Genomic DNA, 22122 nt, shown 5'->3' with positions numbered 1-22122 from the left:
CAAAACCCGACAAACCACCCCAAATCAACAGAGCAAAGCTCCGGGAGCGGCGGTAATTCACCGTGTCCGCCCTGCAGCCGCCGTGCCTCACCTGCCCGCCTCAGCGCTGTCCCCGGGCCGGCGCGGGGCAGCGCCCGGCGCGCACGTCGGGCATCGCGGCTGTGTCACAGCCGGGACACCGCGGCCCCGGCGTGTGTTAACCCGTGTCCCTGCAGAGCCGCACGCCTCACGCCCGCCCGGCGCCTCCGCCGAGGAGCCGCATCCCCAACCCTCACACGGTCCCCGCGGGCGGCGCCGAAAGAAGCGGCGGGCGCGACTTTGCTGACTCAGGGGCGAATCCCCCCCCTGCAGCGAGGCGCTGCAGCCCCGCGGGCGGGCCGGGCCGGCGGCGGGGCGGTGTCGCGGGCAGCTCCGCTCCGGTGACACGGGGCGGGGGCGGGACCCGAAGCGGAGCCCGGGGCTGCGGCCGCCAGCACAGCGCGGCCCGCGCGCCGCGCGCGGACCAATCGGCGGCGCCCTTGCTGGCGGCCAATCGCCGCGCCGCTTCTTGGGAGGCGTTGCCGTGGTAACGGCGCGACGCCATGTCGGGCCCTCCGCCGTGAGTGGGGGCGGATCGGGCCTGAAGCTTCAGCGTTATTGAAATTAAAAGGCTTCAAAGGGTTTAAAATGCTCGGGAATAGATGATAAATTATCATACGGGATCGATTATAATAGATCGTTAATTATCGTTTATGAATGGGGAAAATTCCTTTGTTATAAATGGATTACATCCCTTAAAATACTCAGTAATGCATAATTATAATGTATTATTGAGTAGTACTATGTAATAAAATATAGTATAATACAAAATAAATTATATTAATATGGTATAATAGTTGTAGTGTATAATAAATTGTATTCTAGAATAAATTATATTTAGTAAATTACATAAATGGCTGAAATTCTTAATTATAAATGGTTTACATCCTTTAAAATAAAGGGTAACATTTCATTAATTATAATTGTAATAAATTTTATTCTAAAATAAATCATAATAAATCAATGGTAAAAATCCTTTATTATAAGTGGTTTACATATTTAAACTAATGGGTAATAGAGAATGAATTGTAATGTATAATAAATTTATATTCTATAATAAATTATATTCTGTAATAAATTATAAGGCATAAGAAGTTAAATTGTCAAAAGTCCTTTTTATAATATATACCTTTACAATTTATAATAGTTATAAACCCTTACAATAATCGATAATATGTAATTCTTTATTATATACAATAAATTATAATAAACGGCTGCAGTCCTTTCTTATAAATGGTAAAATCTTTTGAAATCATTATTAATGTATAATAAATTATAATCAATAAGTGGCTGCAATCCCACAATCTTGTATTATAAATGGTTTACATCCCTTAAAATAATTGGTAATACATAATAAATGAAAATCCAGAACGAATTACATTCTATGATATGTCCTAATATATAATAGTTTATGATAAATAAATTAAGGTTAAAATCCTTTATTTAATATAATATTGTATTGATTAGGAAGTGGTTTACATCCCTTAAAATAATTGGCAATATATAATCAATCATAAGAATCCTTTATGATAAATACTTTAAATCCTTTGAAATAATTGTTATTTTATAATAAATTATAATGCATTAGAAATGGGAAGAATCCTTTATTAGAAATAGTTTTAAATGTTTAAAATCCTTTTAAATTATTGGTAATAAATAATAAGAAATGGTAAAAATCCTCTCTCAGCAATGGTTTACATATGTTAAAATATTTAGCAATATATAATCAATTATATAATAAATTATATAAGAAATGATTAAAATCCTTTCTTTTAAATGGTTTACAGCCATTAAAATACTTAGCAATATATACTCAATTATAATACATTAGAAATTATAAAAATCCTTTCTTATCAATGGTTTACATCCATTAAAATATTTGGCATTATAATAAATTGGGAATGACAGTAACTCAATAGTCAAACCGTTAGTATTAATGTAGTATTAAATTTGATCATTTATATCATTTAATAAATATGATTTAATACTAAAGCTCATTGAATTTAGTAATAAATTTGATGATTTATCAATACAACTATGATCCTGTGGTGATTCCAGGGCAGGGGCAGCAGCAGCAGGATGTGCTGGAGCCAGCAAAGCCCCGAGTTCCCGGAGAAGCTCCATAGCTTCCCAGGGAAAACCCAAGCAGAAGAAGGTCCTGATGGGCAGCCAGGGACCTGTACAGGTGAGATGATCCAGGAGCACTCCTGGGAAAGGTGGGAAGGACCCTAAATCCACCTCTGGGAAGAACCATGGATCCCTGGAATGGTTGGGTTTGGAAAGGTGGGAAGAGCCCCAAATCCACCTGTAGGAAGAACCAAAAAGCCCTGGAATGGTTGGGTTCAGGACCTTTGGGAAAGGTGAGAAGACCCCCAAATCCACCTGTGGGAAGCCTGGAGTGATTGTGTTGGGCACCTTTGGGAAAAGTGGTAAGAGCCCCAAATCCACCTGTGGGAAGAACCATGGAGCCCTGGAATGGTTTGGTTAGGAAAGATGGGAAGAACCCCAAATCCACCTGTGGGAAGAACCAGAGAGTTCTGGAATGGCTGGGTTGGGAAAGGTGGGAAGAGCCCCAAATCCACCTATGGGAAGCCTGGAATCGCTGAGTTGGGCACCCTTGGGAAAGGTGGGAAGAGCCCCAAATCCACCTGCAGGAAGAACCAAGGAGCCCTGGGATGGTTTGGTTCCACCTCCAAGCTCATCCCATTCCCAAGGGCAGGGAGCTCCCACCATCCCAGGGTGCTCCGAGCTGGCCTTGGACACTTCCAGGGATGGGGCGGCCCCAGCATGACAATAATTAACATTTCTAATCTGAGATTCGTTACTGGAGCAGCTCCTGTCTTCACCCCAAATCCAGAACACCCCCCAAACCTAACCTGGGAATCATTTCAGCACCTCACCCACCTTCCTGCACGCCAATAATTTAAACACTGGCATTGAAAAGATTGTTCATCTGATTTATTTGGCTGCTCTGTTAATTGGGCTGGATTAATCAGAATCAATAATTCACCCTTGGTGGTGGTTATGGAATAAATGAGCTGGAAAAGCCACAGGGAGGAGCAGCAGAAATGGCTCTGACAGTGACAGGAACGTGGCTTTTCCCAAAGAATCCCAGCAAACTGCAGCTGATCCCTGCAGGAAAACAGGAATGCAAACCCCTCCCTATTCCTTGGATGGGAACACAAGGAAATTATCCTGATTCTTTCCATTTTTTCTTCAGGTTTTGGATGATGAAGGGAGGGATGTGACACCCCAGCCCCTCTTCCATCCAGACCCAAACGCTGCTGTAGCCAGGCAAGAAGAAGTTTCATTTTAAAGTATTTTATCTGGTTTAGTGATATTTAGTAAGTGCAGACAGCCCCTTATCTAAAATTTAAAAATATATAAATTAAAATATCAAATTAAAAATATCAGCTCAACTTTCAAAATATGTTTAACATAAAAAATTCAATAAATAAGGATAAAATTCTCTGCTTTAATAATATTTAAGCGAGTTACCTCTGTGTGATTATGTGCATCCATCTCCAAAAATGCTCTTAAAACAAAAAAAAAAAATTTGGAGTTAAAACTCCTAAGTTGTGTTGCACTACACTTTCATTTACAAACCTCCAGCACAGAGGGGAAAAAACACAGAGCCAGTGGACTTTGGGCTGACAAACTCAATTAAGTCGTGCAAAGCAGGTAAATAATTATTGGTGTTGTAAATGAAAAATCCTGAGCCACAGCATTATCAAAATGCAAGGATTAATTGCAATTCGTTGCAATTTCTAATTACAATTGCAAACCTTGATTTCTGAGAAGAAGACATTGCTATTTTTGTCATGTTTCCCAGGCTGGTTTTTCCAAAGGACAATCCCAGGGCTTGGGATATCAACCAGGAGCAAATATACATTAAAAAATGACTTAAAAATACAAAGTACCTCCAGAAAAGACACACTTTGTTTAGGCTTTTGAGACAATTCCTGGTTGTTTTTTGCCCCTGAAGGACACATGGAAGCAGCATATCAACAACCGAATCCGGCTTGGATGAAACAGAACCTCAGCAAGACCCAGCTTTGAGCTTGTCTGGTAAAGAGCACACCCAGAATTAGAAATTTAAAATTATATCTATAAAATATTATATATATATTGTATAAACTATATAAATAATAAATAACTAAAATATAGATAGATAATAAATAAATATTATATAAAATTATATGTTCTGGGATTTGTGAGACCCTGAGCCAACCCAGGGCCTTCCAACACTCCCAGAATCGAATTTTCGATTAATTCAGAGCAGCAAAGGTGTTGTTTGTTCTCCTGGCGTTTCAGCTGTGCAGGAGGAGGGGGAAGCAGCCCTGACAGAAGCAGAGCTGGAGCAGAGGGTGGAGATTTTCCTGTCAGAGACGGACACGCTCTGGATGTTGGATCTGCCAACTGCTGTGGTGTCCACGGAGGCAGAGGAGGCTGTGAGGGTTGTGTAAGTCACCTGTGAGAGTGTCCTGCTTTGGAAAGCCAGAGCCTCCCTCGGAATGGAGAATGTAAACCCCTTCCCTCTGAATCATTATATTTTTGAAATTAAGGGGATTTCAGGCAGAGATGTGGGAATAGGAATAACAGTTCTCTACTAGGAAAATTAAAAATAAAAATGAAGTAGTACGAAAAAAGGAAACAAAAAAGAAAACCCTGCCGGAGCCAGAACAGGACCTGACCCCTGTTGGTCCCGATAACTCCTCCAGCCGTGCCGGCTGTGGCTCTGCGGGAGCAGAGATGATCCCGGGGAAGGGCCCGGCGGGGCTGGGATGGGTCCGGGCTCCCTCGGGGAATCCAGCGCACACAGGCTGTGCTGCTGTTCGGAATGCCAGCAGTGATCCAGGCGGGAATGCTGGGCTCCTCCCCCTGGGCGGAGCCTCTCCCCGTGGGATGATGGGATTGTATCAGCCCTGCAGTGAGCCTCGATGGCCCATGAACAGCAGATATCCCCTGGGGGGAGGACGGGTCCTGGAAGGGATAAAGAACTCTGCCCCAGCTGGTTTAACAGCAGAGATCCCCCAGAGTGATGAGGGACGGGTCCTGGAAGGGATAAAGAACTCTGCCCCAGCTGGTTTAACAGCAGAGATCCCCCAGAGTGATGAGGGATGGGTCCTGGAAGGGATAAAGAACTCTACCCCAGCTGGTTTAACAGCAGAGATCCCCCCAGAGTGATGAGGGATGGGTCCTGGAAGGGATAAAGAACTCTGGCCCAGCTGGTTTAACAGCAGAGATCCCCCAGAGTGATGAAGGACAGGTCCTGGAAGGGATAAAGAACTCTGCCCCAGCTGGTTTAACAGCAGAGATCCCCCCAGAGTGATGAGGGATGGGTCCTGGAAGGGATAAAGAACTCTGGCCCAGCTGGTTCAACAGCAGAGATCCTCCCAGAGTGATGAGGGACAGGTCCTGGAAGGGATAAAGAACTCTGCCCCGGCTGGTTTAACAGCAGAGATCCCCCAGAGTGATGAGGGACAGGTCCTGGAAGGGATAAAGAACTCTGCCCCAGCTGGTTTAACAGCAGAGATCCCCCCAGAGTGATGAGGGACGGGTCCTGGAAGGGATAAAGAACTCTGCCCCAGCTGGTTTAACAGCAGAGATCCCCCCCAGAGTGATGAGGGACGGGTCCTGGAAGGGATAAAGAACTCTGCCCCAGCTGGTTTAACAGCAGATATCCCCCCAGAGTGATGAGGGACGGGTCCTGGAAGGGATAAAGAACTCTGCCCCAGCTGGTTTAACAGCAGAGATCCCCCCAGAGTGATGAGGGACAGGTCCTGGAAGGGATAAGAACTCTGCCCCAGCTGGTTTAACAGCAGAGATCCCCCCAGAGTGATGAGGGACGGGTCCTGGAAGGGATAAAGAACTCTGCCCCAGCTGGTTTAACAGCTGGCAATAGAATACAAACTGCTGGTTACATCTTGCACTGCAGCCTAAGACAGAGAGTCCTGAAAGTCAGCTGACACCCATTTCTCGGAGTTTTTCTCCCTCAATTTCTTACAGCTCCATGTTCTTGATGAAATCCTTACTCCCTTCCACTGAAAAATCATGGCAGGTTAGGAAAATCCAGGGGTGGAGGAGGGTGATAATTTGATTTTCATGACAACAGGAAGACATTTCAAACTCCTGCATTGACACTTGTGTCTACCTTCTAATTATTTATTAATTAAGAAGAGTTAAACATAGCAGGCCGCTCCCCTTGGTCCTCCCTGAGCTCCCAGAACTTCGGTGGAAATTCTGAAATAGAAAAGGAGAAGTTTCCTTTTTGTCTCTTGATGCTCTGCCTTTCACTCCCAAATGATGAGAGCTCTAAACTCTGAATTCCCCCCAAATTCACAGGCAGCAGGAAGAGGGATTTTTGATTTTTTTGGATTCTGCTCCCCACAGGCCATTCCTGTTTTAGAACAGCATCACAAAGATCAGAAAAAGCTGCTGAATGATACAAAGGTTGAAATAACATCCAGGAATTCAAAAACCAGAGAATTTAAGACATGGAAAAAGCCTCTCCTGATCAACTCCTTGTTAAAGACACTGAGAATTCCAGGCAGAATTTTTCCAGGGAATCACCAGCCAGTGTTTCCTTTGTTTTCCAGGGAGAGGAATAAGATTTATGCAGAGATTTGCAATGCTAAAGTTGACAGTGAGTACTTTGAAGAAAAAATGGTGCAAACCATCTCTGGAGCTGCCAAAACCAAGGAAGTGCAATGTGAGACAATCACCGTGGCAGAGAAAGGTAAAGCTGGGCAGGAGAGTGAGAAAAGGGATTTTTTAACCTCCATCTCTAAGCAGGAGATGTTTCCTCAACTTCCAGAGCTTTTAGTTCAGACAGGACAGTGTGGGTTGGGGTGGCCTTTTCTGCCCCTCCTGAATCTTGAATTTAGTGCTGAATCCATTGCAAGAAAATTGTTATTAACACTCCCAGAGGACGTTATTTTTGTGTGCAAGAGGGTAAAAAAATCCTGGGGAACTCTGCTCCAAACACTTTTCCTTTGTGCTGATGTATGTAAAATGAGGGAATAAACCCCAAAAGGAGATAATAATCTGTTCTGAAAAGCTATTTATCATTTTTTTTGTGTGCCTGGAGCATCAGCAGGGCTCATTTCAACCCCTGAGCGCATCAAGGCAAATTTTGAGTGGGAGCTGGCCCTGCTCAAGGGGAGCCACACCCCCCCAAAAAAACCCTGATGGAGCTGCAGCAGTCACACAACAGGAGGAACCTGAAAGTTATTTTATCTGCTCTAATGATTCTTATTAAGCACAGGCAACCTTTTCTGTAAATTTGTAAAAGATAGCAATTAAAAGATGAAATGAAAACATTAACTCAAAAATACCAGTTCAAATATCAACACCTTTGGAACCAGAGCTGGTCCCAAATCCTCCAAGGCAAGAAATAATGTTCCCAAACATGTGACAGGGAAATTCATTCCCAGGGATGATGGTGACTTGCTGGGATTTGGACAATTCACTGGATGCCTCACAAACAGAACCTACAGAGACAGAAGAACCAAAAGCTCCAACAGGGAAAAGCAGCAAAGCTCTCCCAGCTGAAGAGCACGGTCAGGCTGTGGCTGTCCCTTCTGCCAGAGGTAACATTTTCCATTTCTGCCCCATCCTCATCCTCCTAAACCAGGCACATCCCTGGGATTTGTGGGGAAAACTTCCTGAACAACACTTTTAGTTCGCTAAAGAATCTTGGACAGGGCTGAACTTCTCTGCACAGTGCCATCAGAAATTAAATACAGAGAAATACTCAGGGACAAGGTTTGATGGCACTCACTTTAAAAAGTAGAAGCAAAACACCGTTTGTGAAAAATTCCGGAAGTATCTGAAAAAGATAAGAAAATTATTGTAAGAAAAGATGATAAGATGATAAAATTATAAGAAAAGAAAATTATAGCAAGACAAAATTCATAGTGAAAGTATTTTTTTTGAATTCTCTGCTTTTTGCAAGTGGAGAATTCTCATCCCTTGATTTTTCTGTGTCAAGTTTTATCATGCTCAAAGCATTTCTATCCCATTTATCTCTCATTTATCAGCCACTATGGGCCTGTTAGACTCCATGATCCTCATGGATCCATTCCAGCTTGGAATATCCCATCAGTCTGTGATTCAACTTCTCCCATAATCATTGCAGAGCGTGCTGTTGCTGCCGGGAGCCACGAGGAGAAGGAATGGCATTCCATCCTAACTTCAGCAAACCTGCAGCAGGATTTAGTTGTCATGGAGAGGATTCTCATGGCGAACATTTTCCAACCCAAACTGGCAGTTTATCGGCAGATTCCTGTCCTGATAGGTTTGTTCTTTGCCTCTTCCCAGCCAGAAATTCCTCATTTTCCCACAGAAATTCCTCACTTTTGGGCTGGGTAGCTAAACCCAGCTGCAGCAGACCTGGCTCACTCCAGCCCAATCCAGCCAATTTTAGTCACAGTTTTAAAAGTTAGGACGTCTTAATTGCTCAAATCTTCACTTCTTTCTTTTTTCATTTTTTTTTTCCCCTGCAAAATATTTGCTGAATGGGCAAATTTTTTTCTTCTGCTGTGAATAATTAGAGTGAGGTAAGTGAAATGTTTCTACTCAGATTTTTCCACCTGTGCATTTTAGAACCTGTCGTTAGCTCAGACACCGACGGGGAAGGATCTGAGGAGGAAGAGGATGAGGAGGGGAAGGAGGAAGCTTTGGCAGAGGCAAATGAAAGCCCAGCAGAAGGTGGAGGCCCCAGGCTGGAGCTGCTGTGGTCATACAGGTGTGATTTAACCAGTGGGCACAGCGTGAGCAGCATGGCCTGGAACAAAGTGAACCCCGTGAGTGCTCAAATCGTCCCTGAGCTGGGCACAAACTGGGACTGGGGCAATAAACTCCTGATTCTGGGAGTCCTGGGGATTCTGCTTTGATCTCAAAGATGGATCCAATCCCTCCCTCTTGCTGCTTTAATCTACAGGCTGCACTTTGCCTACACACGGATAACCACAGCTTTAATTGGCCCAGAATTTCATTAATTACTCCAGTAATGTTAACAGCAACGTTAATGGACTTGGTCTGTTCTAAAATTGAAATTTAACCCCTGCTGCTAAACTTTAGTATCATTGATGGAGTTAATTTGTGGTAGGTTAGGCATCGTCTCTAACAGGAACCTCCCCAAAAAAGCAGAATTCCTCAACATTTCAGGATAAGATGAACAACAACAGCACACAAGGCAAAGCTTCTTCAATCTGGTCATGTAAAGCTCTGTTTTCCCAACAGAACTCACTCATGAAACAAAAATAATGAATGCGAGAGAGGTAAAAAGTGGCTGAGGATGAGAAACAGAAGCCCAGTGAGGGAAAAAGAGAGAGAAAATAAAGATCATTTCATCCTTTTAGTGCACCAAATCTCCAGATATTAAAAAGTTAGACACATTCAGAGACTTCAGTCTTAGTATACAGGGCAAACAATCAGCTACTTCTAAAATGTGAGTTTCACAAACTACTTGCTGAGTGCAAGAAAAGAAAAATTAATGGAGCTGAAGGCTAAAAACTTGCTGAGGTTTTTATTTCTGCCTGTGGAAAGGGATGAAGGGAATTCACTGGACTGTGGAAAGCTAAAAGCCACGAGTTTGAGGTGTTCTCTGGAGCTCCTTTTACCTTACCCTGAGAGGGAAAATGAGAAGTATTCTTCTGTACTCCATTAAATAATGCACATTACAATTTCATTATAGAACAACAATGATTATATCTCCTGGGCAGAAGCGTTGTTATCCCAGGCTTTGCCTTGACACAAAGGTGCCTTTGGAAATATCTCAGTGGAACTGAGATCTTGCTGTTGCTCTGTGCTTGCAGGATCTCCTAGCTGTTGGTTACAGAGAGTTTGTTTCTCAGGGTCAGAAGAAAGGCCTGGCTTGCTGTTGGTCACTGAAGAACCCCATGGTAACGAGCCCCTTTGTTTGCTTTCCCTGCAATCTGCTTTTCTCGGGACAATTTCTGCTTTTTTTCCCCCTTTTACCTACAATCATTTACTCTTAACTTCTCACAACACTGTCAATAAAAGAGGAAATTCCATAGATGTAACATTTACACCTCTGCAGATGAAAAGGGACCCTTTTAAAACCAGGCATTAAAAAATATTTGGAAATCTCAGTTACAAATCTCAGTTACAATCTCAGTTCAGCTTTGGGAACAAAAGGAAGAAAAATCAATAAAAAAAATCTGATTGCCATAAACGACAACATTTCACTTTGATTTCTACTACAACCTTCTCTTGGCCAAAACTGTATTAGACTAATTTAAACCAGGCAGGGTCAGATCTTTGATGCATCTTTGCCACATCAAATACTCTTATGATTCCCTGCTGTTACCATTGACAATTTTAGGTATTTGTTTTGGAGTAGCCCTACCTAACTTTTTTCCCAGCATCATACTTTTGCACAATCTTTATCTTTTCCCTGATTTTAGCAGTTGTACCAAGAAATACATGGAAATACCTTTCAAGTCAGAACGGAGAATCATTTCTGATCACTGTGGCCACCATAATTTGTGTTTTCAGCAGATATTTAGTGCCCAGTGTTATGAAAAGAGAGGTAAATGATACCCCAACTCACAACTCTGCTGTATTTCTCTCCTGGGCAGTGGCCAGAGCGCATTTTCCGCTGTGAGCACGGCGTCACTGCTGTGGATTTTTCCCTGGCAAGGCCAAACCTGCTGGCAGTTGGGATGGCCAATGGAGGTGTGGCCGTCTACGATGTCCGGAGCCGCAGCGACGCCGCGCTGCTGGACAGCAGGTCAGCCTGGGGCTGCCTCCTCCTCCCTCCTGGGCACCTCTGAGCAAGCAAACCTTGGGAAGGGGCTTTTTGTCTTCTATTTGTGGCTTTTTAATCTTCTTTTTGTGGCCTCTTTGTCTTCTTTTTCTGTTTGAGTCGGGGTTAATTGCACGAGAGGCAGCGTTCCGTGTTCGGACTCAGATGTTTATTAGTTCTTATCTATGGTACAGTCTCACAAGCTGTGAGCTCTGGCTAACAAAGTAAAAAATGGCTCTGTCTCTCTCTCTACAAGGCCTTTTAAGGATAAACTGTCCAATTAAGAAAGGACACCTAAATTATTTTGACTTTTAACCCAATAACCAACCACCCCGGCCCACAATGTGGATTTTTCTACCCAGTTACAAAACACCACCCAGACCCATGGAGGAGAAGGTGAAAAAGAAAGACAGCCTCTGCCCTAAATCCTCCACCTTGCTTTATATATATATTACTATATTCTAAACCCTTAAACTCTGTGTTTTCCCCCCTGTGCTATCACACCCTTCTATCCAAACCCCACACCCACAATCCCAGAGCTGTCACTCAATTTTGGGAGCCTTTTCCACGGCCTCAGGTCAATGCAGAGTTTGCTTGGGGGTCAGAGCCTGTCAGCACAGAGGGTCTGAAATTCCCAGTGCCCGGGGTTCCAACAGGGGCAACAAAGCAGCGCCATTCCCTCACCCTTTAGGAATTGCAGGTTTTTACCCCTACCTATCATTTATATTCCATGTCCTAACTAGGACAATCCAGCCCCGGAAAATAAATCCTTATGGGAGACCAGTGGTAGCTTTTGGTGCTTTCTCTCTGGTCCCTCTTGCCAAAACTGGAGAGAACATCAGAACAGGTGAGGGGTGAGCAGGAATTAAGAGGAAAATGAGAGAAGGGATGGGTGTGTGATGAGGGAAGCTCCTGCCCTAAGGGCAGCTCCCCAGGGCTCGGGCATTCTCCTACAAGGTGCAGACTGATTCCGTGGTGCAAACAAATAAACAGCGCCCTGAAACTAATTATCAAACATGTTTAATGAGGGAAACATCTTCCTGGAGAAAAAAAACAATGTTCAAATCTTTTTTTTTTTTTTCCCAAAGAAAAGCAAAACATTTCTGTTGTAAGAATTACCACTCATTACGAAGTGGAAGCTTAATTATTTTTCAAACACGTTGCATTGTCTTTGCTCGTCTGTGATTTACCTCGTGTTGTTTTGTTGGGTTTTTTTTTGTCCCAGTACATCCCTAAATAAACACAAAGGTCCCGTGTGGCAGCTGAGATGGGTGGAACAGGACAGAGGTGACAAGAAAGAGAGACTGATGTGCATCTCTGGAGATGGGAGAATGACCCAGTGGTTCATCCAGCAAAGGCTGGATTGCTCTGGTGAGCACCTGGAACTGCTCTCTTTGATCCCAGCTGACATCCCTTACCCCGGGTATCCCACAAAGCATTTCAGAGCTGCTGGGCATCCCCAAAGCAGCACGGGCCCCTCACACCTGTCTGACAAAACCCCCTGCTCTTTGCACAGATGTGATGAAAATCAAGAGAACAGAAAGTGGGAAGAAAAAATTACCAGGTGAGAGAGAAAAGAAAAGCGAAGCTCCCGTATCACAGCAGGCAGCTGGGATGTGCTTTGACTTCCATCCAGAGGTAGGCTCAGAAAGCCCATCCTGGCTGAGGGGTTACCCAGGACAACTCTGCAGCAGAGGTGGGATGCTCAGCTGGAGCTGCTTTAATGGGAATTAACCAGGGACTTGGCACTGCTGTTTAAAGCATTTGAATTTGGAAATAATAAATTGCTTTCTAGCTACTAAGATTTACCCCAAATGGGTGAAATGGTAAAACAAGCCCTGCCCTCCCAGCCACGTGACCCACATTTCCTTGGGGCAGTTCCCCTCTGTGACGGCCAAGCCCGGGAGGATTTGTTCAACACCTCCCACCTCCAGGACTCAGCTGAGCTTCTCTTCATCCAGCTGAGCACTTCCTCCACAGGGCACTCGAAGAATTCCCGCATTTTGCACATGGAGTGCTGAAAGTCCAGGATTTCCAGGAGTCAAACCCCAGCATGCTGTGCATTGTTGGAGAACACATCCAGCAAATGCGCAACGCTGTGGTTCCACTTCACCCACCGCTGCCAGGAGCTCCCCCTTGGCTCTGCAGAGCCCTGGCTCTGAACTCACCTGCAGGAGTGATAAATCCAGGCTACGTTTTTCCCTTTCTCTCAGGATCCTGATATTTTCCTTGCTGGAACAGAAGAGGGCCACATCCACTGCTGCTCTTGCTCAGGCAAGGAGCAGATTCTGGGGACATACAGAGGCCACAAGGTGAGGGACACACTGTAAACAAGGAGAGCACGAACTGCTCAATGCAGAAATGTAACCGTTTCTTTGCTCGTATTTAGTGAACATCTGCAACAAAAGAAACCTCAACTTCTTCTCTTGTATTGGGAATGAATCCCCGCAGCGTAAAGCTTCACAGTCTTACAGGATTACTATGCTGTCAGGATTTTTTTCAAGTAATTTATTAAAACTGGTCCTATGAACTGGTTTGAAGCTTTAGTTCTGGCTTTATTAAGACAGCAATCAGGAATCTGATTGTCCTGCAGAGTTGAATAGTCTTACCTGTGGGAGGAAGGCTGGGTAGCTCTCGAATAGATTCTGTAGCTCTAGAGCAACACCAAGTTCTGGTTTTGTCTCTCTCCAAACAGGGCCCTGTGTACAAAGTCACCTGGAACCCCTGCAGCACGGAGACGTTCCTGAGCTGCTCTGCAGACTGGAGCATCCTTTTGTGGCGCCGGGATTCCCACGGCCCCCTTTTAACCTTCACTTCTCTCACGGCTTTTGTTCACGACATCAAGTGGGCTCCAAAATCAGCCTTCATCTTCGCGGCAGTGAACGAGAGGAGGGTGGAGATCTGGGATCTGACTGTCAGCATGTGAGTAATGGCTCTTCTCAGGGAAGAGTCTGAAATTTAACTGTCACATATTGTTCTCTCATCAGCATTTTTATCGCATCATTCCAGCTCTACTCTTCGCTTTGCCTTTTGAAATACTCGTTGTGTAAAAGCAGATGGCGGTTACGGAGATTTGGGGTTAGAAGTGAGGGAGCTGGATGCCTCATGGAGCTGATAAAGTGTAAAACTGCCCCTTTTCTGCAGAAATTGTGACAGGTTTAGATGGGAAAAGAACAAAACTCTGCTACTCTGGTAAAGATTGGATGGTCTGAAGTTGAGATGACTCAGTTACCTGTGGCTTTGTCCAGCTGCTCTGGGTTTTGTGTCACTGACAATGTGAAGCCCTGCTGGATCCAGAGCCCTGCCACATCCTCAAATTATTCATCTAATAAAAATACTAAACTCCACCCTCCAGGTTAGGACAGATTTTAGGCAAGCAGGATTTCTTAGTTAACAGCGGCTGGGATTTTTCTTCTGGCAGAGCCCAAACCGAACACTGCCTCACTTCCCAATTTTTGAGCCAACCTAGAACACGGAAAATGAAACGTGCAGCTTTCCAGCCGATCAATGCATGATACTCTTGGGTTGCAGCTTCAACCCCGTGCTCTCCTGTGCTGCCAGCCCCGAAGGGAAGCTCAGCTCCCTCCTGTTCGCCGGGAATGCCGAGTGCCTGCTCCTGGGGGACAGCTGCGGCCACGTGGGGGTGTGGCAGCTGCACGACCTGGCTGTCCCCAGCAGCCACCAGGTATGGCGCCGCTCACAGCGCTCATTCCTCTGGGAAACACCCACCCGGGGAATATTGCAACAGGCGGGATCACAATTCCAGCACCGGCTTAAAAGGTGGCGGGTCCTGCTCTTCTGCTGCCACACCGCTGGGAATTAATTTTCCTTTATGAACAAGAGAAATGTTTGCCTGCTGCCAAATGTGACAGCACAAATGCAACCCAAGCTGGCCTGCCAAAAAAGTGCTGTTTTCCAGCTTTGACAGAATTCCAAAGAAGAATCAGCTCTTTTTCCCCTCTTGTTTTCCAGGTTGGTTCCTTGTGTGACATTGTTGCTCCTGCTGGAGCTGTTTAAGAGTAGCTGATATCCCTTCTCCTTCAGGAATCCCTTGCTGTAGTATGAACATAAACTGCTTATCCTTTTTTAATCAATAAAGTTTCTCTTTGAAGCCACACTGCTCAGAAACTTCTTTCAAATGCCCTCAACGTCCTCCTGGAAGTGCCCTCATTGGACCATCAGTGTTCATCCATGGATGGCTGTCTCTGGAATCCTGATCATGGAAAGGTCTCTGTAGGCTTTCCTCCTTGGACCTTTATCCCTTTCTCCTTGGACCTTTATCCCTTTGTCCTTTTCCCCCGAGGTCTTTTCTCCTTGGACCTTTATCCCTTTGTCCTTTTCCCCCGAGGTCTTTTCTCCTTGGACCTTTATCCCTTTGTCCTTTTCCCCCGAGGTCTTTTCTCCTTGGACCTTTATCCCTTTGTCCTTTTCCCCCGAGGTCTTTTCTCCTTGGACCTTTATCCCTTTGTCCTTTTCCCCCGAGGTCTTTTCTCCTTGGACCTTTATCCCTTTCTCCTTTTCCCCCGAGGTCTTTTCTCCTTGGACCTTTATCCCTTTCTCCTTTTCCCCCGAGGTCTTTTCTCCTTGGACCTTTATCCCTTTCTGCTTTTCCCCCGAGGTCTTTTCTCCTTGGGTTGAGAGCAGGCAGTGTTTGGCTGCCTAGGCTGGCTTTTTTTTGGGGGGGACAGAGCAGAAGAAACAGAAAAAAACCACCCAGCTGGAGGATTTCCAGGCACTTCCTGCCCACAGGAAAGAGGGAGCATCTCCAGAGGAGTGATTAAGCACAAGTTGTAGCCCTGCTGCTGAGCACATTATACGTCTGGAAACGTGTATTTTATAGATCCAGACCATCCAGCCTCTCTCATTACCCTGACAATAAACACCCAGCACTCAAACACATCACTGAATTAAGGATCATTTGTGCTGCATTAACATCCACTTCCTCCTGCGTGCTGCACATCTGACAGGGGACATGCAAACTTCCCCCTGACATAAAATTCATCTTGGAGCCTTTCAAAGAAAGGTGAATCATTTGTTAATCATTATTATAAATCTGACCAAAAATACACCCTACATTTTCCATTCATGCCCACGACTGTTTGCTTACTGCTAAAAAACAAGCTTTCCAGGACACATCATGACCCACCCAGCACACAGTGAAAATTAATTACCTGTGACATTATGGTGCTGGGAAAATCCTTGTGGTGCTAGGAGGGGCACAAGATCTCCAAAGTTCCTCACGGATTTTCTTCTTAAACATGGAGTTTCTGACCATATAATTGAGAAATTTACTTCCCAGAGGCATTTTATTGCAAAGATTTTTTATAAAAATGTAAATTCACTGAAGCCAACATTAGGAACCAATAACCCAGAACCAACCTCTGCTCTCAGAGCAGAGATTTCAGCTCCATGTGCTGCAGGATCACGTCTTGGCACACTGGGAATCCTGGCTGGGATACCAATAGATGCCACAAACCCCCTCTGGAGTGGGTTTTCTCAGCAGTGCTTGGCACTGGCAGGGCTTTCCCCACAAGCATCCTCAGCTTACCAGTAAACAAGGTGGGGGAACGAAGAGGGGCACCACGGGAAGGAGTTAATTCAATTTTCTTTTTCCGTTTTGAAATGGCATTTAAAATTTCCACCCAGTTAATTCCATTTCTCTTCGGGATCACCAACACAAAAAGACTCCACTGGGAATACACCAGACCCATTAAGTACAAATCACGTCAAAAACACCCTTTTGTTCTGGCAGAGCACACATTAACTGCACCCACCTAAGCCCTACCCCATAAACGTGCTACACCTCAGGTGTTCCCAGAAAAGCAGCTACGTAGACTTGAGAAATCTTTACTACCTGACTGAGATCCCAAAGCACTTCAAACATGACCAGAAACAAGCAGTTTGTTTGTTTCCAGCAAACATTGCCACCCTCAGAGCGAGCTGTTGCCCAGTGGAGTGGACAGACCGCCAGTATAAATGGGAATGCTCCAGCAGAATTCCCCACTGGATCCTTTCTTGCCCTGCCCACGCCCAGCTGGGAAGCACCACGCCGGCAGCATGAGGGGCACGGTGCTGGCTCTGGGCTGCCTCGTCCTCCTGCTCCTGGCGCGGGGAGGGAGAGGGGAAGGGAACACGGTGAGGCTCTGCGGGAGGGATTTCATCCGAGCCGTGGTGTTCACCTGCGGCGGCTCCCGCTGGAAAAGGCACCTCACCGAGCACCACCCGCGGGGTGAGTACCGAGGAAAGCTCCCAGGCTCTGCCCTGCCTGCTGCACCTGCATCCCAGGGGATCCACGGGGATCCAGGGGGATGGGGAAGCAGCACATCCCCTGCTCCCCTCAATCCCTGCAGCACGGGTTGTGCTGGGAGCAAAGAGCTGCAACTCCTTGCGTTCCCTCTCCTCGCGTTCCCTCTCCCCGCAGCTTGACTGCTTCAGCTTCCCAGGTTATTCTGCTAAAGAAAAATAATTTAGACTAAGATTTTTCCCAGCTCGCCTGAGGAACAGGATTCAAGGCAAGGCTGTCACTGAAAATCTCTCTGCCAGCACATTTCAAGTGACAGTGATAAGTTTTGCTGAAGTCGGTGCAAGTGTCTTACTGTGGTCTTCATTTTCCCCACTGTTTCCCCAAAACAGAAACTTTATAAAACTTTGTAATTCAAGCATGTTGAATGTCTACTCTGCAATTTAAGGACCTTCATGTGCTTTTGTGCATATTTATACTTATTAGCACATTTCTTGATACTCAGAAATTTTTGATTTGATAGTCAGAAAATTCAACCATTACATGCACAGCTAGAAATCTGTACTGTGGCAGATTAAAATAAATAGAGAACAAGAAAACACCTGAGGCAGGCGACAGCAACAGAGGCTTTCTGCACTTCCTACATCTGCATTTTTGGAAAATTCTCTTGCAGCTTTAATTTCCAAAATTCTCAGCAGCTTTAAACAAATCCAGAAGTGGTAACATGGGGAACCCCCTCCCCAAAATCTTGCTTTTAAAAAGTGAGAACCCCTACACCATTACAGACTGCTCAAGGCCCAGCTGTACCCAGGTGTTTCCACTGCAGCTGGATTGTAATTTCTGTGGGAACACCCAGAACTTTGGGGTAGCTGATGCCTTAATGCAACACCTGCAATTCAGGAAATGCCCCCAGGTCCAGCTTAACGTACTGGTCGAGAGCCTCTGACACATCAAATCCCAGTTTTTCCTGGAGAAGCAAATATATCAGTGTAAGACTCAAGGCAGCACAGGACACCCTTCAATATCAATCCCTGAGCTACTCAGTTTTACCACGTTGATCACAGACTGTTCCTCACCGCGAGGAGTCCGTGATGAGGTGCTCATATCAGAGGCTGACACTCATCTCCCTGGCTGTAGCTTGGTCTGCCTTTCTAGTAAAGATAAAAAGCATAAATTACTCATCTTCCCATGACTTTTAACTTGTTATCTTCTCAATTTCCTGCGACAGAGAGTGAAAACCTCCAGCATTTCCCACACGAGGGCGAGGGTGACGCCGACTTCCCATCACGCCCAGAGCCCAGGCTGAGCATCCACAGCCAAGAGCCCCAGGATGTCAAACCTCAGCAAGACTTGCAAAACACCAGCAGAGCTTCTGTGCTGAACAAACGTGAGGCAGCCACGCTGCTGGCCACATCCTGCTGCAACCTGGGCTGCAGCAGGAGAGAGATCAGCTCACTCTGCTGAAATGCAGCAGCTGGGCCTCACAGGGATTAAAACAATCATGACACAAACCACCGTTCTTGCAGTTGTGTCCTTTAATTGTAGCTTTTGGGGGTTAAATGTCACAGTGCACGCCAGCAAGTGGCTTCACGTTGTCTGCATTTCACAGCGTTTACAGTGGGTTAAACTTTTAGTCGTGAGTACATGAAGTATTGCTTCCCAACTAACCACTGTTCTGGTTTCAGCTTTGCACCTAAAATGTAATAAAATCAGCAGTTTGTGATAGATTTGTTCTCTGAGTCAGGAAAACCTAACAGCAGGGAAATAGGGGCAGCAAAAAGTCTGGTTTTAGATTCAGAGCAAGGTCAGCCAGACCCCACCGCAGTGGGGAATGGCTGCAACAGGAGAGACTTAGAAGCATCAGCACCAGCCCCAAAACCAGCCAGGCAAAACCCACGGTTGATTTCCTACTCCAGATGCTTCCAGTAATGCCTCCTGGAGGAGAACAGGGAAAATATTACTTTACAGGCAATATTCTGAAAATATTTCCCCTCCAGGGCAAGTTCTGAAAGCAGCAATTGGTTGCAAAACTGTCTTAGAAAGCCAGAGAAAACCCCGGGAAAGCCCCTTATCCCATTCACCCAAAGGCTCACATTTCAAAGCAGGTCAGAGCACCTCGGTCCTTCACAGATACTTTCAGCTACAGAGACAGGAAGGGTTAGGCTGAACATCCATTTCTGCTGCTGTTAAACTCGACTACCTCCCTACTCAAAATACACAGCGTAGACAGTTGTCACAGCAAACAGCGAGGTGTTCTTGAAGACGTAGGAGGAGAACGTGTCACTCTGGGGGTCCCAGAGGCACCTGCTGCCCACCTGCAGGCTCTGCCCACCCAGCTGCCCCACGTGTGCCACCACCACGATCTTGTACCTGGGCACCGCCAGGGCTTTCACCCGCGCCTTCACAGCCTGCAGAGAAAACACATTTAGTCTGTAGGTGTTCAAAAGATGGGGATGGATTTACACCAGTGATGCCTTCAGTTTTATCTTCCATGTGTTTCAGGTTGTGTGGTGCCCAGGGGAGCAGCTCCGAGCTCACAGTCAGTGTCACTCAGCTCTGCACACAGCAGGGACACAAAACAAATCCTTCTCCTGCTGCACACCGAGGACAACTCTCAGCCCCAACAGCACAAACAAGGGTGGGCTGGAGGGAGGGACACGAAGGATGGGACCTCACAGCCTGGAGCTGGGACTGGACAATTCAACCCCAATGTGCAAATGGAAGAAAACTTACCAAAGTGTGAGACCTCGTGACCATTTATCCATTTTGTGACCATTTTGTGACCATTTTGGGTCCATTCTGTGCCCGTTTTGGGTCCACCTTGGGTGCAGCCCTGGCCAGGCTCTTGTCCTGCCCAAGGTGGATCCTGGAGGCCTTTTAATAAATCTCTACTTTATTCTCCAGCTCTGTCCAGTCTCTGTTCCAGCTCAGCCTTCCCAAGGTATCACTTTCTAGAAACAGGGCGAGGGGGAACGATATTAAACTGACAGAGGGCAGGGATGGATGGGATATTGGGAAGGAATTCCTGGCTGGGAGAGTGGGGAGCCACTGGGATGGAACTCCCAGAGAAGCTGTGGCTGCCCCTGAATCCCTGGAAGTCTCCAAGGCCAGGCTGGAGAGGGCTTGGAGCCACCTGGGACAGTGGAAGGTGTCCCTGCCATGGCAGGGGTGAGGCTGGCTGAGCTTTACGAGCTTCCACCCAAACCCGTCTGTAAATCAATTAATTAACTCGTCTATATTTGTACCCCCCTCTGAGCCCCCCCAGCCGCCTCCAGCCTTCATCTTCCACCCCACCGGTACTGTGGGGGGATATGGGGGGCACCCCACGGAGGTGCGAGGACAGACGCCCCGCCGCCGTCCCACCTCGGCGATGTCCTTGGCCGCCTCCCGGCACGGCCCCGCCTCGTAGCGCCGCTCCCTCAGGGCGCTGCCCACCACATCCCTCACGATCTCGTCCACCGCCGCCACCGGGAAGCGCCTGGCAGGCCCTGCGGGCCGAGGCTCCAGTTAACGAAGGAAAAATCGCGGCGCCGAGGGGGTTTTGGGAGGGGGCAAGAGAGACCCACCCGAGCCGGGCGCGGCGGGAGCCTGGCCGCCCTCCATGGCCCTCAGCTGAGCGGGGAGGCGGCGCCGGGAGCGGGGCCCGCCCGCCTCATTCCCGATGCCGCCTCCATCCCTCCGAGTTCCCGTTCTCCGCCTCCATCCCTCCGAGTTCCCGTTCTCCGCCTCCATCCCTCCGCGTTCCCGCCTCCATCCCTCCGAGTTCTCGTTCTCCGCCTCCCTCCCTCCGGGTTCCCGTTCTCCGCCTCCATCCCGCCTCATTCCCGATGCCGCCTCCATCCCTCCGAGTTCCCGCCTCCATCCCTCCGTATTCCCGTTCTCCGCCTCCATCTCTCCGTATTCCCGGCCTCCATCCCTCCGTATTCCCGTTCTCGCCTCCATTCCCGGCCCCCGGCATTCCCACCCTCAGGGCTGTATGTTCCTGCGGCTCCAGCGGTCCCCACAGCCCTCACAGGTGCCCATGGCTCCCGCGGGTCCCCGCAGCTCCCTGGGTGTCCCCATGGCTCCCACAAATTCCTGGTGTCCCCACAGCTCCCTGGGTGTCCCCATGGCGTCCACAAATTCCTGGTGTCCCCGCAGCTCCCTGGGTGTCCCTATGGCGTCCACAAATTCCTGGTGTCCCCGCAGCTCCCTGGGTGTCCCCATGGCGTCCACAAATTCCTGGTGTCCCCACAGCTCCCTGGGTGTCCCCATGGCTCCCACAAATTCCTGGTGTCCCCACAGCTCCCTGGGTGTCCCCATGGCTCCCACAAATTCCTGGTGTCCCCACAGCTCCCTGGGTGTCCCCATGGCTCCCACAAATTCCTGGTGTCCCCACAGCTCCCTGGGTGTCCCCATGGCTCCCACAAATTCCTGGTGTCCCCACAGCTCCCTGGGTGTCCCCATGGCTCCCACAAATTCCTGGTGTCCCCACAGCTCCCTGGGTGTCCCTATGGCGTCCACAAATTCCTGGTGTCCCCACAGCTCCCTGGGTGTCCCCATGGCTCCCACATATTCCTGCAGTCCTGGTGTCCCCACAGGTTCCCATGACTCCCGCGTGTCCCCATGTTTTCCACAGGTCTCTGTATTCCTTTACGTTCCCCAGAGGTTCTCATGGCTCCCACATTTCCCTATAGCTTCCATACGTCGCCATGGCTCCCACAGGTCCCTGTGTGTCCCCACAGCTTCCACAGGTCCCGGCATGGTCCCATAACTTCCACGTATCCCCACATGTCCCCACATGAACCTAAAGATTCCACGTGGCCCCATGGCCCCCAAGTGTCCCCACATGTCCCCACAGCTTCTTTATGTTCCCAAGGCTCCTGTGACCTCCGCAGGTCCCCGTGGCCCCCACAGCCCCTCCAGATGTCCCTATGGCCCCTGTGGGTCCCTATGGCACCCATGGGTCCATACAGATTCCCGAGATCCCTGTGGATCCACAGAGACCCCGCCGTGTCCCTACAGCCCTGAAGTGTCCCCGTGGCCTCCA

At 47.5% G+C, this 22122-nt stretch overlaps 4 protein-coding genes across 5 annotated transcripts in view; 2 read left to right on the top strand and 2 right to left on the bottom strand.

Moving 5' to 3' along the window:
- Positions 1-365, bottom strand: part of MIER1 (MIER1 transcriptional regulator) — a 33542-nt gene extending 33177 nt beyond the window's left edge. Inside the window, exon 1 of the mRNA XM_066193002.1 lies at positions 92-365. The gene's annotated coding sequence lies outside the window, so the exon portion shown is untranslated. The remainder of the gene's footprint in view (positions 1-91) is intronic.
- A 216-nt stretch (positions 366-581) lies between these two features.
- On the top strand, positions 582-14922 carry DNAI4 (dynein axonemal intermediate chain 4). The gene is made up of 15 exons (XM_066191954.1): positions 582-598; positions 4064-4146; positions 4393-4540; positions 6678-6817; positions 7515-7670; positions 8219-8377; positions 8686-8885; positions 9900-9986; positions 10686-10837; positions 12078-12223; positions 12369-12490; positions 13066-13164; positions 13548-13774; positions 14384-14537; positions 14825-14922. Exons 1-15 carry the CDS (start codon positions 582-584, stop codon positions 14867-14869), a joined length of 1935 nt encoding a protein of 644 aa, XP_066048051.1. The 3' UTR covers positions 14870-14922.
- Positions 14923-16909: 1987 nt separating this feature from the next.
- INSL5 (insulin like 5) lies at positions 16910-18557 on the top strand. Its single transcript, XM_066191958.1, has 2 exons — positions 16910-17081; positions 18322-18557. The coding sequence occupies exons 1-2, from the start codon at positions 16910-16912 to the stop codon at positions 18555-18557; spliced, it is 408 nt and encodes a 135-aa protein (XP_066048055.1).
- A 174-nt stretch (positions 18558-18731) lies between these two features.
- DYNLT5 (dynein light chain Tctex-type family member 5) lies at positions 18732-20836 on the bottom strand. Of its 2 annotated transcripts, XR_010722364.1 has the most exons (4): positions 20660-20836; positions 20457-20581; positions 19187-19501; positions 18732-19028 (listed from the first exon to the last, which is right to left on the bottom strand). XR_010722364.1 is itself a non-coding variant. In XM_066191957.1 (3 exons), exons 1-3 carry the CDS (start codon positions 20823-20825, stop codon positions 19298-19300), a joined length of 495 nt encoding a protein of 164 aa, XP_066048054.1. In that variant the 5' UTR covers positions 20826-20836; the 3' UTR covers positions 18732-19297. The 2 variants fall into 2 exon arrangements, 1 of the variants encoding a protein (XP_066048054.1); XM_066191957.1 differs by having other exon boundaries at positions 18732-19501.
- Between the last annotated feature and the right edge of the window lie 1286 nt (positions 20837-22122).

The sequence above is a fragment of the Chamaea fasciata genome, unplaced genomic scaffold, assembly GCF_029207755.1.
Source record: "Chamaea fasciata isolate MVZ Bird 193981 ecotype frontalis unplaced genomic scaffold, bChaFas1.0.hap1 SCAF_10, whole genome shotgun sequence".
NCBI lineage: Eukaryota > Metazoa > Chordata > Aves > Passeriformes > Sylviidae > Chamaea > Chamaea fasciata.
Note: the sequence above shows the minus strand (reverse complement) of the source record. Positions and strands in the feature narration are given on the sequence as shown.